The 15,511-nt window shown below is 45.6% G+C and overlaps 1 protein-coding gene across 7 annotated transcripts in view; it reads left to right on the top strand.

Annotated features, from left to right (window-relative positions):
• Nucleotides 1–15,511, top strand: part of phactr1 (phosphatase and actin regulator 1) — a 292,118-nt gene that overhangs the window by 172,637 nt on the left and 103,970 nt on the right. For all 7 annotated transcript variants that reach the window (XM_052016089.1, XM_052016093.1, XM_052016092.1 and 4 more), the window contains one exon: nucleotides 7,146–7,310. In XM_052016089.1, coding sequence (XP_051872049.1) covers nucleotides 7,146–7,310 — 165 coding nt within the window. The remainder of the gene's footprint in view (nucleotides 1–7,145; nucleotides 7,311–15,511) is intronic.

The following is a 15,511-nucleotide window of genomic DNA, read 5'->3' as shown; positions in this document are numbered from 1 at the left end:
GCACCCAGTTCCACTGTTCTCAATGGACCACTGTGTTCTATCCAGGGTACCCAACACTGCTTGGTTTGTTGCCCAACCATGTTGAATTTTAACCTAAATAAATGCAGTCTTCCCTCTTAATTTGTAGGAGTAGATAAAGGGATATGGGACCAGGGCGGAGAACCTGCATCAAATGAGTAGTTTGATTGTTTGGGAGGGTAAATACTATCAGTGATTGGTTGGACTGTTTGGGCCATATCTTTGTTGTAATTTTTGTGTACCTCCGTGTACATCAGTCTATGTCCTATTAGAGTCATAGAGTAATACAGCACAGAAACAGGCTCTTCCATGCCGACCAAGGTTCCCACCTAAGGTCGTCCCATTTGCCTGCATTTGGTCCGTATCCCTCTAATCCTTTCCTATCCATGTGCTTGTCAAATGTCATTTAAATTTTGTTGCTGTACCTGCCTCAATCACTTCCTCTGGCAGCTTGTTCCATATATTATCTGCATTTGGTCAAACAAAATACCTTTGTAGTGTTCCCTCTAAAAAAAATGTTATTTGTCCTTGTGATGCCTTATCTCCTCCTGTAGAAGCCAATCACCCTGCTGTGTTTTCATAATCTTGAAGGTTCAACCTTCTCACTTCAAAGAAAAAAACTGCTCTACCATTTTGTAACTCTTTTTATCAGACCCAGAGGCTGCGTGGAATTGATTTCCATATTTAGTTTACGCTTGTTTTGATTTTGTCCAAAAAGAAATATTTACAGAAAGACAGGAAGTAGTAAGAGGATGATTTTTTGATGATGCTATCAGATGCCTACAGGGTTGTCTATAATGGGCAATATAGGGTAGGGGCTGAAGTGTCAATCTTGCCCACAGAATGCCACCTTGGTTAAAGTATTGAAGCCAGGGCTAGGAATGTGAAGGGGTTGACTGCACTGAGATCACATGGCTGATGGTAATTTGGCACGTGACATAGCTGTTCATCATGGTGACTAGCTGATCCAGACTGAACAAGTCATTGCTCAGGATTTCAAGCACTGTTTAAAGATATTATCCTTCACTTTAACTTGCTGCTGGGTGCTTTAAAGAGTACCTTTTACATCCGTCAGGAGGATTTCCACCGTACCAAGTCCTTTAACCCTGGAACCAGTTCTGTCAATTCCTTCTGCATGCTCTCCAAGGCATCCTTGGCTAAAATGCAGAGACTAGAATTCAATGTAATATCATAGTGGTGATCTTCTTGTAGTTTAAAGCTTCTTTTCTTTAAATTACCCAAATAGCTTTCTAACCACTTTGCAAAATCCACATACCTTTTTAATTAATTCTTTACAAAACCCACATACATCTATAACTAGTTCTTTACAAAATCCACATTCCTTTTTAACTACTTTACAAAACCTATATGCCCTTTTAACCACTTCTTTACAAAACTCATATTCCTTTTCAAATCACTTTCTCAACCTGCCCTGCCAGCTTCAAGCACTTGTGCACATATACACCAGGTTTCTCTGTTGCTTTAGAGTTGTACCACTTGTATTACATCACTTCTCCATATTCTGAGCAAAATGTATCAATTTACACTTTACTTCACACATTTCTACCACCTCATATATGCTGTTTTACGCATTTTTCAAGTGGCCCCAAAGCACTTTACAACCTTGACTGTATCTCCTTCCACCCCTGCCAGCTAATGCATTCCAGATGCTAGCCACTTGCTGAGTGGACATGTTTATTATCCCTCGGGGGCAGAATCGCGTTGGATTCACAGTTGCATCCTGCCTGCGCTTACCCGAGCCAGGTGAGCTGTGCCTAGACACCAGGGAAGCCTCTGGTGCAGTGAAGCCTCATTGTGACTAGACCTCAGATATCCTCCGGCTGAAGCCCCACCCTCAAACACTCTTGCAGCATCTTGACACGAGTTAAGGCTCAGGGTTAGAGCTTCATCCCCTGGCAAAGCCTGTGAGACTTTATAACAAACCCCAAACATCTGTGATTCACCAGCCTCCCCTCCATTGACTCTGTCTACGCTTCCCACTGCCTCAGGAAAGCAGCCAGCGTAATCTAGGATCCGTCCCAACCCAGCGATTCTCTCTTCTCCCCCCTTCCATTGGGCAGAAGATGCAAAATCTTGAGAACGCATACCACCAGGCTCAAGGACAGCTTCTATCCCACTGTTATTGAACGGACCTGTTGTATTATAAAGATGAACTCTTGATCTCTCAGTCTACCTCATCATGGCCCTTGCACCTTATTTGTCTACCTGCACTGCACATTCTCTGTAACTGTAACACTATATTCTGTATTCTGTTTTCTTGCTTCCTTTTGTACTACCTGGATGTACTTATGTATGGAATGATCTTTCTGGATGGCATGCAAACAAAAGTTTTTAACTGTATCTCGGTACATAGAACAGTACAGCACAGAACAGGCCCTTCAGCCCACAATGTTGTGCCGACATAGCTAATCCCTCCTACCTACAGAATGCCCGTATCCCTCCCATTTTCCTCTCATTCATGTGCCCATCCAAGCCCCTCTTGAAAGGCCCCCATGACAATAATAAATTACCAATTACCAAGACATAGAAGAAACTAGGTTGGTTACTTTAAATTATTTAAAAGATTTTAAAAACATTTTTAAGAAATAAAATTTAAACAGTAATAATTAATTAAAATATTAATACGACACTGTAAGTAATAAGTGTATAGCCTTAACTTTTCTGCTTTAATCTTCAGCCAGTCCCATTAAGGTGAATAGGGTTTCTGATCCAACCTTGGGACTGACTGGTGTAGGGGAGTGGATATATTGGTATTGGTATTGATTTATATTGTCACTTGTACCGAGGTACAGTGAAAAGCTTGTCTTACAAACCAATCGTACAGGTCAATTCATTACACAGTGCAGTTACATTGAGTTAGTACAGAGTGCATTGATGTAGTACAGGTAAAAAACAATAACAGTATAGAGTAACGTGTCACAGCTACAAAGAAAGTGCAGTGCAATCAGGTGCGAGGTCACAACAAGGTAGATCGTGAGGTCATAGTCCATCTCATTGTATAAGGGAACTGTTCAATAGTCTTATCACAGTGGGGTAGAAGCTGTCCTTAAGTCTGGTGGTACGTGCCCTCAGGCTCCTGTATCTTCTACCCGATGGAAGAGGAGAGAAGAGAGAATGTCCCGGGTGGGTGGGGTCTTTGATTATGCTGGCTGCTACACCAAGACAACGAGAGGTAAAGGCAGATTCCAAGGAGGGGAGGCTGGTGTCCGTGATGCGCTGGGCTGTGTCCACAACTCTCCACAGCTTCTTGCAGTCTTGGGCAGAGCAGTTGCCATACCAAGCCGTGATACATCCAGATAGGGTACTGGTGTGTGTCACTCAGCTTAAAGCAGGCTTTCTTATGTTCAGAGCTTAATTACTTGGGATTGGTGGAATCTCTGAGATCCCATTCAGTGCTGCTATACAATTTGGAACATTGCCTTTGATTCTGCCACGAGTCACCTTAAGTCTGTGCTCATTGACTCTCAATCCTCTCAACGCCATAGTTTTTCTCTTACTGCTCTGTCTAGATCCCTCATAGTTCAGAACACCTCTATCTCCTCTCAACCTTATCTATTGCACTAAAAACAATCCTGTATTCTCAATGGAGACACAAGAGACTGCAGATGCTGGAATCTGGAGTGGAAAAACAAACGACTGGAAGAATTCCGCTGGTCAGGCAGGTTTGCGAATCTGATAAAAAGAATCAGACCTTGGAATTACACAGGCAACTGCACACTTCCGACTCTACACCAATCAATCCCAGTGTAGGATCGGTAGCTCTATTTCCCCTTAATGGTATTCCCCGGCCTGGAGATTCTAGAGCTAACGCAGGGTCTCAGCCTGAAACATTGACCATTCCCCTGCCGCCACAGATGTGGCCTGACCTGCTGAGTTACTCCAGCAGTTTGTTTTTAGCTCCAGCTTCTCAAGCCCCACAATAGCAGTGAAAGGGATGTCCAGTTAACTGGTTGATTGACAGATTTTGATGGGGGGGCTGCCTCATATAATAAGTTGACACTGCCAGAAAAGTGGCAAAGGGTGTCAGTATGTCACTGTCTCCCATCTCTAAAGCTGATGGATCTGTTGATGTCCCCAGTATGTACCATGAACAGGCGGTACAGCTAACACCCTCTTGATAATCCGTTCACCAGCTGGTGTCACTCATTCTGATAGTGCATCTTGAATATTCAAGGATGATTTTAACCAGCACATTATGCCCCCTTCTCCTACATATGGGCATGAAGATAGTTGGTGAATCATCCCTCCAGCGTGGCATTGCAACCGCATTGTAATTTTTGTACAAAACATTGGTGAGGCCGCACTTGGAGTACTGTGTACAGTTTTGGTTACCCTGTTACAGGAAAGACATCCTTGAGCTGGAAGGAATGCAAACAAGACTTATGAGAATGCTGCCAGGACTTGAGGGCCTGAGCTATAGGGAGAGGTTGGGCAGGCTGGGACTGAGGGGTGACCTTATAGAGGCGTATAAAATCATGAGGGGCATAGAAAGGGTGAATGTGCACAGTCTTTTTCCCAGTGAAAGGGAACCAAAAACAAGAGGGTACAGGTTTAAGGTGAGAGGGGAAAAGTTGAAAAGGACCTGAGGGGCAACTTTTTCATGCAGGGGGTGGTGCGCATATGGAATGAGCTGCCAGAGGAAGTAGTTGAGGCAGATACAATAACAATGTTTAAAAGACATTTGGACAGGTATAAGGTTAGGGGAGGTTTAAAGGGATATGGGCAAAATCAGGGCAAATGGGACAAGCTTAGATGGTCATCTTGGTCAACGTGGACAAGTTAGGCCGAGGGGCCTGTTTCCATGCTGTATTACTCTATGATTCTAAGTACTAACAAGGATAAACAGCATCAGCACTCTGTGGAGACACGAGACTGCAGATGCTGGAACCTGGAGCAAGAAACAATCTGCTGGAGGAACTCAGAGGGTCGAGCAGCTTCTGTGGAGGAAAGGAATTGTCGATGTTTTGGGTCTAAACCCTACATTAGAACTCTGCACCTGCCCTCGTTTGCACAACTCCAGGCAGAGTTCACCCTGCCCTATCTGGTCCCAAGCTGCAAGCATATCATCCCTGACCATTACTAAATGCCTATGAGACTGCAGTGCTTCAGCTCCCTGATTCCTGCTGACCCCTCCAGAGGCTCTCCATTTCAGGTACACTTGTATGCTGCTCTCCATCTACCTGTGGGGCCAAGTGTGATAGTTTGGTGCAGGACCTGACCCAGAGATAGCACCAGCCAAACAGCCTGGTGTCAGGATGCTCTCTCCTTCCAAACTTGCCTCGAAAATCCTCTGCAGTGAATTATTTGTGCTGATGCCTGATTATGCAGGCCACTTCTAAGTCAAGACACAAGCTCTCTCTCTTCTTCACCTTGCGTCTGTTGTGGAGCCATGAAGACGTACAGTTCTTGGCACTAGGCAGCAAGGACACACCTTCGCAGCTGCAGGTGGAACATAAGTAAAAGCATGCAAATTCAGTGGCACTTCAAAGACCGACAGTCTGTGTGTGTGTGTTTGTGCTGGAACTATAGCAGAGACAGAAGAGATGGATACTTACAGAGAGACAAGGAGGAGGGCAGGTAAACAGATCGCACCATCTGTACGAGGCAAACACATCGTATAACCGTTGAGTTTTTCAATTTTAGTTAACCCGCCCCCCAGGTGGCTTGTTTCCACCCCCGCCCCCCTGCCTTTTCTCCGCCGCTCTCTCCTTCAGATCCTCCTCTTGTCCACCCATTTTTGTCCCCTTTCCCTCAACCCTCACCCTGGCCCACCATCACCCATCTTCATCCCCCTCCTCCTCTTGGTCCCATCCACTCACTACACACACAGTTCACCCACAGGCTCCTCCCTACCACCCCCCCCACCGCCCCCCTCCTATCTGGTTCCAATCTGATATTCGCCTCTCCCCTCATGTTTCCCATTCTCACCTCCTTCATTTCTCCGAATCCAGCTCTGGTAGTGCTTTGTGTTCCTGCTTTTCTCCCTTCAGCAGCCGTCTCCCATCTTCACACTGCCCTGCCCCCACCCTTCTCCATCTGCCTCTCAATATTTTTTTTTCTCTCTCTCTCCATCTGCCTCCACCTGCCACTGTCTCCCAACTCCACCCACGTTCCCCTCCCCTACCTGGCACAACCTACCTGCCTTTACATGCACCATAGAAAGCATCCTATCTGGATGCATCACGGCTTGGGACAGAAACTGGTCTGCCCAGGACTGCAAGAAACCGCAGAGAGTTGTGGACACAGCCCAGTGCGTCACGGACCTCAGCCTCCCCTCCTTGGACTCTTGTCTTTACCTCTCGCTGCCTTGGCAAATCAGCCAACGTAATCAGAGACCCCATCCACGCGGGTCATTCTCTCTTCTCTCCTCTCCCATCAGGTAGAAGATACAGGAGCCTGAAGGCACGTACCACCAGGCTTAAGGACGGCTTCTACCCCACTGTGATAAGACTATTGAATGGTTCCTTTATACGATGAGAGGGACTTGACCTCACGATCTACTTTGTTATGACCTTGTACCTTATTGCACTGCACTTTCTCTATAGCTGTGACACTTTACTCTATACTGTTATTGTTTTTTACCTGTACTACCTCAATGCACTCTGTACTAACTCAATGTAACTGCACTGTGTAATGAATTGACCTGTACAATTGGTTTGTAAGACAAGTTTTTCACTGTACCTCGGTACAAGTGACAATAATAAACCAATACCAATCTTACACCCCTCCTCAGTCCACCAATCACTCCTGGCTCCCATATCACCACTCCACTTCCCCTCCCTATGCCGGCCATCTCGCCTCTCCACTCTCAGTCCTGATGCAGGGTCTCGACCTGAAACGTCGACTATTCCTTTCCTCCCACAGATGCTGCTCGACCCGCTGAGTTCCCCCAGCAGATTGTTTATTGCCACACAACACATAATCCAGCCCTGGAGAGCTGAGTCTCTCGGAGGCCTGATGAGAGGATTTGTTTTGCACTGTGGGCTAGCACCTTTACCAGTGGCGTAATAAGTAATAATTTTGCAGTTGAAGTGTGGCAGTGATGGAGAATGCAATCACTGCCGATGCCAATATCACATTGCCTGTCTTTTCTGTTCCCAATGCAGCTGAAGAAGTAGAGAGGCTGGCTGCAATGCGTTCCGAGTCACTGGTCCCAGGGACACACACACCGCCCATCCGGAGAAGGAGCAAGCTTGCAACACTAGGGAGGCTGTTCAAGCCGTGGAAATGGAGAAAGAAGAAAAGCGAAAAGTTCAAACAGACATCTGCAGGTAGGCATGCAGTTTTTAAAATGAGGAAGATGTAAGAAAATAGCCTGCATCTAGTTCTCTGCGGGGGAAGGTGTCCTTCATCTACCAAGCATACAGTGGCTAATGTGGAACTTTGTATCTCCTTGCTTCTCTTTGCCAATCTACACAATGTACAGAGCTTCGCTGTGAAAGATTGAGCCGACTCCAAACCATGCGTTCTGCTCCCAGCAAGTACTCATTTATTTTTCGTGAGTCCAGTTCCTTCTTCCAAATCTGTTATCAGTATTCTTCAAAGCTGATGAAAAATGCAGTGATGCTGGAGGAACTCTGCAGGCCAGACAGCATCTGTGGAGAAAAGCAGGCGGTCAACCTTTCGAGTCAGGACCCTTCTTCAGGACTGAAGATAGGAAAAGGGGAAGCCCAATATATAGGAGGGAGAGGCAGAGCAGTGATAGGTGGTCAAAAGAAGGGAGGCGGGGTGGGCACAGGGTGGTGATAGGTAGATGCAGGTAAGAGATAGTGACAGGCAGGTCTGGGGGGAGGAGGGCAGATCAGATTCACCGGGGGATGGGAGAGAAAGGAGAAAAAAGGGAGCTAGAAAAAAGAGAGGTGGGCTAGGAAAGGGAAGAAGAGAAGAAACATGGTTGAGGGGGGTGGTTGTGGGGAAGGGGGCTGGGGATTACTTAAGTGGGAGAATTCAGTGTTCATGCCGTTAGGCTGCAAGGTTCCAAGATGGAAAATGAGGTGCTGATCAAAGCTGATGGCATGCAAGCAAGTGATTGAGTTGCACAGGTGGGTGTGAGTGGGTCCAGGGGAATCTCCCCCACCCCTGCTGCTGAGATCCTGCTTGCAGTGGGGATACAGCACTATGGTCTGGCTCCAGCTACTTCTTGGAGACACAAGAGACTGCAGATGCTGGAATCTGGAGCAACAAAAGAATCTGCTGGAGGAACTCAGCGAGTCGAGCAGCATCTGTTGGGGGGGCAGAGGAATTGTCGACGTTTCAGCTCGAAGCCCTGCATCAGGTGTGAGAGTGGAGTCTATCATTCACCTGCTGCTGTGTCCCAACTCCGCCCCTCCCCTCCCTGACCTGGGACAACCTGCCCATTATCCTTCACCCCTCCTCAGTCCCTCAGTCTGCTATTCACCTCAGGCTCCTGTCTCACCACTCCACCCCCCCCCCACCCCAACCCCACCTCCTCTTTCTACTGGCCATCTCCCCTCTCCACTCTCAGTCCTGGTACAGGGTTTCAACACAAAATGTCGACAATTCCTTTCCCCCCCGCAGATGCTGCTCAGTGAGTTCCTCCAGCAGATGGAATATTGCTTCTGACTACTTGTTGCCGAATGCAACTTGTTGTCTATTTACTCCGTTTTTGAGCTTTGGGTGTCATTGGCAAGGCCAGCATTGATTGCCCATCTCTAATTGTCCTCAAACAGATTGGACTGCTGGGCCATTTACGAGTCGCTACAATGGTGGGTCTGGAGTCACATTCAGGCAAGACCGGGTGAGGATGGCCCAATTTCCTTCACAGGCAGGCACTGTGAACCAGACGGTTTTTTTTACAACAATGGGTAGCATTTGTGGGCATCATTATAACTATCTTTCTTAAATTGCTGATTATTAACAGGTTTTAATCTCCACATGTACCACTGTGGGAGTTGAACTCGGTCTGGATTGTCAGTCTGGGCCTCCGGGTTACTAGTGACATTGATTACATTGCGTCACCTTCTACTCTTGTGATGCAGATCACAACATTTGGTGAAACATTAGGGTTCACCCGCATTAACTGATGCAACCAAGGGCAGCTTATTGTGTGAAGTTCTGGTCACCCCATTACAGGAACGTTGTGGAGGCTTTGGAGAAGGTGCAGAAAAGGTTTACCAGAACGCTGCCTAGATTAGAGGGTATGAGTTATAAGGAGAGGTTGGACAAACTTGAGTTGTCTTCTCTGAAGCATCAGAGGCTAAGGGGAGACCTGATAGAAGTTTATAACATTATGAGAGACAATACATTTATAAGATTATGAGAAGGATCTTTTTCCCAGGGCAGAAATGGCAAGTACTAGAGTACATGCATTTAAGGTGAGAAGAAGAAAGTTTAAAGGAGTTGTTTGGGGCAAGTAATTTGCACAGAGAGTGGTTGGTGCCTGGAATGGACTGCCAGGGGGAGTGGTGGAAGCAGATACAATAGATACGTTTAAGAGGCTTTCAGATGGACACATGAATATACAGGGAATGGGAAGATATGGATCATGTACAGACAGAAGAGATATAGTTTAATTTAGCATTATGTTCAGCACACGCATTGTGGGCCAAAGGGCCTGTTCCTGTGCTGTACTGTTCTGTGTTCTATGTACTGTGTCTATGCATGGGAGAGGGGAAGCTCTGACTTCTTGGTGATCTGTTCAGAGAGGTTTTCCCAACTGCAAGCCGACAGCAAGATTCCTCCTCATGGAGTCTTGGGAGTCACCAGAACTTGTGGCAGTTCCCTCGGGACCTGTGGGAAGTCTGATCCCCCAGTCTAGCTGGGATAGCAGGCTCCCATGGAATTCAACCAAAGGAACAGCTATCAGGAGCTATGTGGAAGTTAATTATGAGATTTTTCAACTGCTTCTATGTATTTTAATGTTTTTGACATGTTTTAGAACATAGAACATAGAACATTACAGCACAGTACAGGCCCTTCAGCCCACAATGTTGTGCCGACATTTTTTCCTGCTCTAAGATCTATCTTACCCTTCCCTCCCACATAGCTCCCCATTTCTCTATCATTCATATGGCTAAGAGTCTCTTAAATGTCCCTGATGTATTTGCCCTCACAACCTCTACCGGCAGTGTGTTCCACGCACCCACCACTCTCTGTGTAAAAAAACTTACCCCTGACATCCCCTTTATATCTTCCTCCAATCACCTTAAAATTATGTCCCCTCGTATTAGCCATTGTCACCCTGGGAAAAAAGTCTCTGACTGTCCACTCGTCAGTCTACTTTTATCATCTTGTACACCTCTATCAAGTCACCTCTCATCCTCCTCTCCAAAGAGGAAAGCCCTAGTTCATTCAACCTATCCTCATAAGGCATGCTCTCCAATCCAGGCAGAATCCTGGTAAATCTCCTCTGCACCCTCTCTAAAGCTTCCACATCTTTCCTATAATGAGGCGACCAGAACTGAATACTCCAAGTGTGGTCTAACCAGAGTTTTATAGAGCTGCAACATTACCTCACGGCTCTTGAACTCAATACCCCGACTAATGAAGGCCAACACACCAACTTGGCCAACTTGTTGTCTTATTTTTAAATTTTTCTTAACAGTTTTCATATTTTTAATTATTTACGAATGTTTTGGAATGTTTGATGATCTCAGGGTATTGACAGACAAGGGCGTGTGTCCAAGCCAGCTGTCTAAGTCAGTTTGGTTTATTTGGGTGGGGTTTGCTCTGCATCCCTCTGCCGCCTCCCCCCCCCTCCCCAATCTCTGTGCTGGGTGCCCAAGGATCAGGAGAGTGAAGTGCAACCAGAACTTGAGGAGCAGCCCCTTTAAACACTCAAACAAGGCACGAGTTTGGTGAAGCTGGCTCTCAACTACAACTTAGGGATGGGAGAACCAAGCAGGGAGAATGCATGCTTTCTCCTGAGGTCATTCGTAGGCATAGGCAGCTGACAATATCTGGTGCAAAAGGGACTGGGGGCAAATATTGACCTGGCATCACTCAGCATGGGACCATTTTTAGGTTGCGACTGTCTTGACCAATAAAAACCAGGTAAACTCAGCCAATCATTCCTAGCTATGGGTCTGTGTAGAAAGAGGTAACATTGACCTGCAAACTATTCTGCCTTTGATTCTGAATTTAAAACATTCAGCAGGTTAGGCAGCATATGTGGAGAAAGGAACGGGAGCCAACCTTTCAGTGGAGGACCTTCAAAACTGGGAACTTAAGAAAACACGTTAGTTTTAAGTTGCTGTGAGGGTGGGGGTATGGGTGGATAAGATAAAAAGAATGTCTCTGATCAAGTGAGGCTGGGGTTGTGAGAAAATGCTGATGATGTGGAGGCCAGTGGTGGAGGAAACAGGATCAAAAGAGAACTAGATAGGTACAGGAGGGAATAATTTACAGGGCTCTGGAGAAAGAGCAGGGAAAAACACTTGGACAGATACATGGACAGGAAAGATTTAGAAGGATATGTGCCAAACACGGGCAAATGGGACCAGCTTAGATGGGAATCTTGGTTGGCATGGGCCAGTTGGGACAAAGGGCTGTTTCTGTGCTGTATGACTCTATGGCTCTAAATGGAACTGAACAGACTGCTCTACAAGAAACCAGCATCATCTCAATGGGCCAAATGGCAGCCATCTGTCATGCAACAATTCTGTGGTCCTGTCCAACTCACAGGCCGAGTATAATAGGCCAGCCTCATGTTTGAGTGTCTTTTCATCTATTTCTTCATATTTAATTTATTTTACTAATCCTGTTGCATCAATCAGCCTTGTTGTTTTTCTCTGTACCCCTCCAGTGCACACATTTGTAGCTGGGTTAGTGTACTTCATAACAAACCTTACTGTGCTTGTGTACAGAGCCCTTGGAGTGACACATGTTATGGATGACACCGTGAGTCTACCTTAAGCTGCAGATTTGTTGTATCAGTTATCATTGTAACCAAAGCTTGCGTTGCAAGTATAGAAACTGCCGGGAAAATATTTGAGTTGAGTCCTGTGCTTTTTTTGATCGGCTCTAGGGGTGTGGATAACAGTAGCAAGGCAACATTGGCTCATAGAAATTGAAAATGCTGATGCTGGCAATCTAAAATAAAGGCACAATTGCTGGAAATACTCAGCAGGTCAGGTGGTATCTGGAGAGAGAAATGGTTGATGAGGGGTCATTGGCCTGAAGGGTTAGCTCTGTTTCTCTCTCCACAGATGCTGCCTGACCTGTTGAGTATCCCCAGCATTTTGAGCCTTAGCTCCCACCCAGTCATATTATCATTGGGCTGGATTGTGGAACTGCTGTAGTGCTCAGGGTGATGGTTCAGATCTCCTGCTTCTCCAGTTTCTGGGCCTGCCCAAAGCGTTCCTAACACTTCAAGCAAATTCACTGAAAGCCACATTAGAAAATTGGCCATTGACTGCTACGTAAAATAACAAAATACAAGAACAAATCAACATTTCTTCAACCTACAATGGATATGTTAAGTGAAACCTGAATTACTTTGGCATTAACATGCTTGCAATAGCACAAGAGTCTGCAACCAGAGTGTGTGATTTAAGTTATGTTGCAGGGTAATGAGTCCAGATTGATGGGAGTAATTAATGTGCTGGTTTTTAGAAATTGAAGAAAAAAAGACATCAAAAATCTGGCCCAGGAGGGCTGGCCCTTGGGCACAGAAATATTGTTGCATGGTCTGATCGATTAAAATTATGTGTTATCTTGATACACATTATAGCCACCAAGCACATGGTTTAATGAGCATTTGGGTCATTGTACAGATGGTTTTCGTAAATGTTCCTCTAGACCTTATTAAACACAAAAACAAAAATCCCTAGCAGTACTTAGTGGTTGAGGAATCATCTGTGGAGACAGAAACAGACTTAACAGTTCCAATGTGCCATGACTAAACTGGAAGGTATTACTCATGGTATTACAGCACTTAAAAAGGAAAAAGGAACAAGACAAAGTGAAAGAAAGTTGAACACTCTCCCTCCCTCTCTCCATTTCTATCTCTCTGCTTCCTCGTGCTCTCTGCTCTTGCTTTCACGCACACACACCCTCTCACACTCATGCTCTCATACACTCTCTCTCACACACATTCTCCCTCCCTCTCTCTCTCTCACACACACACACACATACACGCGCACGTGCACACACAGGCACATGCACAGTCACTCACAGACAGACCCACACACACACCAGACACATTAGATAAGATAAGATATTTTTATTAGTCACATGTACATCGAAGCACACAGTGAAATGCATCTTTTGCATTGAGTGTTCTGGGGGCAGCCCGCAAGTGTCGCCCCGCTTCCTGCGCCAATATAGCATGCCCACAACTTCCTAACCCATGCGTCTTTGGAATGTGGGCATGGAGGAAACCGTAGCACCCGGAGGAAACCCACACAGACACGGAACACACAAGCGCACACTCACAATGACCATCGAATACTTCAATGGAAAAGAGAAAATGAACAAATGGCATAAATTATTTAGCATGAGGTGATAGGAGTTATATTGAAAACAATTAAAATAAATGTTAACTAAGGAGCACAGTTTTCTTGAAACCTAGTAGCATTGTTTCTGTTTTTTATATTTCTAACTCCTCAAACTAGTGGGTATATTGCGATTACAGAACACAGCACGGGAACAGGCCCTTTGGTCCACGATATCTGTGCTGAACATGATGGCAAATTAAACTAAATTCCCTTCTGCCTGTACATAATCAATTTCTCTCCATATCCCAGCACATTCATGTGTCTATCTGAAAGCTTCTTAAACGCCTTTGTCATATCTGCTTCCACCACTACCTCTGGCAGCCTGTTCCAAGCACCTAGCACACTCTGTGTAAAAAAAAAACTTGCCCCACGCATCTCCTTTAAACTTTCCCCCTCTCGCAAATGCATGTCCTCTAGTAGTTGAATTATGAGATCATATAAGGGCAAAACTCTGGATGCCTGGGGCTGCATTTTGAGTGCACACCAGTGACAGTCCTGCTCTGCAGTATTGGTTTGGCATGAGACAGTCAGTGCGGATGGGAATTGGGAAAATAATTCCTACCAGATAGCAGATTCTTGCCACAACCTAAAAGATGTCTATTAAGTGCTCTTCCCAATCTAATTAACTAATATTGGTCTAAATAAAAATCTAGCAAACTTGAACAGCTTTCAAGTGCTAACAGCCATAGCTGTAGGTTGATACTAAAGGTGGAGAAATTTTTTATTTTCAGTGGATAAAGTCATCAAGGTAGGATTTCCAACACTGCCATCATATCTTGCCGCATGTTACAAGTAATGGAAAAGGAATGGTGACCCCAGTGTATCTTCCGGACCGCATTGAGGAAAGAAATTCCCAACCCAGAGGCAGCCTCCTGTCAGGAGCTCATTGGGAGAGATGGTGAGAAACCTTTCATGACCAAAGCTTCTTAAACAGTGAAACTACCACTGAACATGAAATAGTGACCCAGCCACAATGAACGGAAAGATATTGCTGGTGGGATGACAAATAAAGAGGCTGGTGGGGAATTTCTGGGGATTAACAGGTGGAGACAAAGAAAGGAAGCTCCGAATTTGTGTAGCTCCCTGTGTAATTCCGCAGAGACTGGAAAACTGGAAGGATCCTGAATACCCGGTTTCCCCCTGCTGTGGAGATGTGCAGGAGAGCCAGCACAGTAGCACAGCTGGTAGAGCTGCTGCCTCTCAGTGACCTGGCTTCGACCTGGTGCCGTCTGTGTGGAGTTTGCATGCTCTCCTTGCCTGGTTTCTTCCCACATCTCAAAGGCAAGCGGGCTGGTAGGTTAATTCGCCAGCGTAAATTACCCCTAGTGTATGTGAGTGATGGGAGAATTGGGGGGAGTCGATGGGAATGTGAGGGGGAATAGTTACAAGGAAATAAGTGGGAGAAAGGGATTGATCCTAGAGCCATTTTGGACTTGATGGGTTGAATGATCTCTTTCCATGTTATATGAGAAAAGAAATGAGAAATGTTGAGGTGGATTTTGAGAGAACGATTTGATGCAATATTTGGAAACGCACTAAATGTATTTCTGATTGGTACACCAGCACTACTATCTGCCAAGTTCCTATTGATTTCTTCTGGGTCTACTGAAGAACCTAGTTCCACCTTCTATCATATTTACCACCAGCTGCTGCGCTGTTCTATGTTTATGTTTTAATGATTTTGGCTGATCATTTACTTTTGGCTAATTTGGCCTCGTTGGAAGTGTTGGACAGTGCTCTGTATCTCACTTCCTCTGTGCCCGCCTGCTGTGTTGTGGCATTAGAGAAGTGGGTGCCCACTGAAGTTGGTTAAAGTACCTTTTCACAGAGGTTGGCTCATCACCTCGTCAAAGAGATAAGATGGGGTTCTGCTCCTCTGCATCGCCAATGCAGTAACAGTTCTGTCCTGGAGTCTCTAGATAACTGGGAGAGATGCAAGAGCCAACTTTTCTGTCTGGTAGATGCATCTTGTGCCACTGAAACAGTCTCTTGTCTACTCAATCAAAACCATTGAG

Source organism: Pristis pectinata, chromosome 5, assembly GCF_009764475.1.
Source record: "Pristis pectinata isolate sPriPec2 chromosome 5, sPriPec2.1.pri, whole genome shotgun sequence".
In the NCBI taxonomy this organism is placed as follows: Eukaryota; Metazoa; Chordata; class Chondrichthyes; order Rhinopristiformes; family Pristidae; genus Pristis; species Pristis pectinata.
The sequence above is the reverse complement of the archived record's forward strand: the minus strand, read 5'-3'. Positions and strand labels throughout refer to the sequence as shown.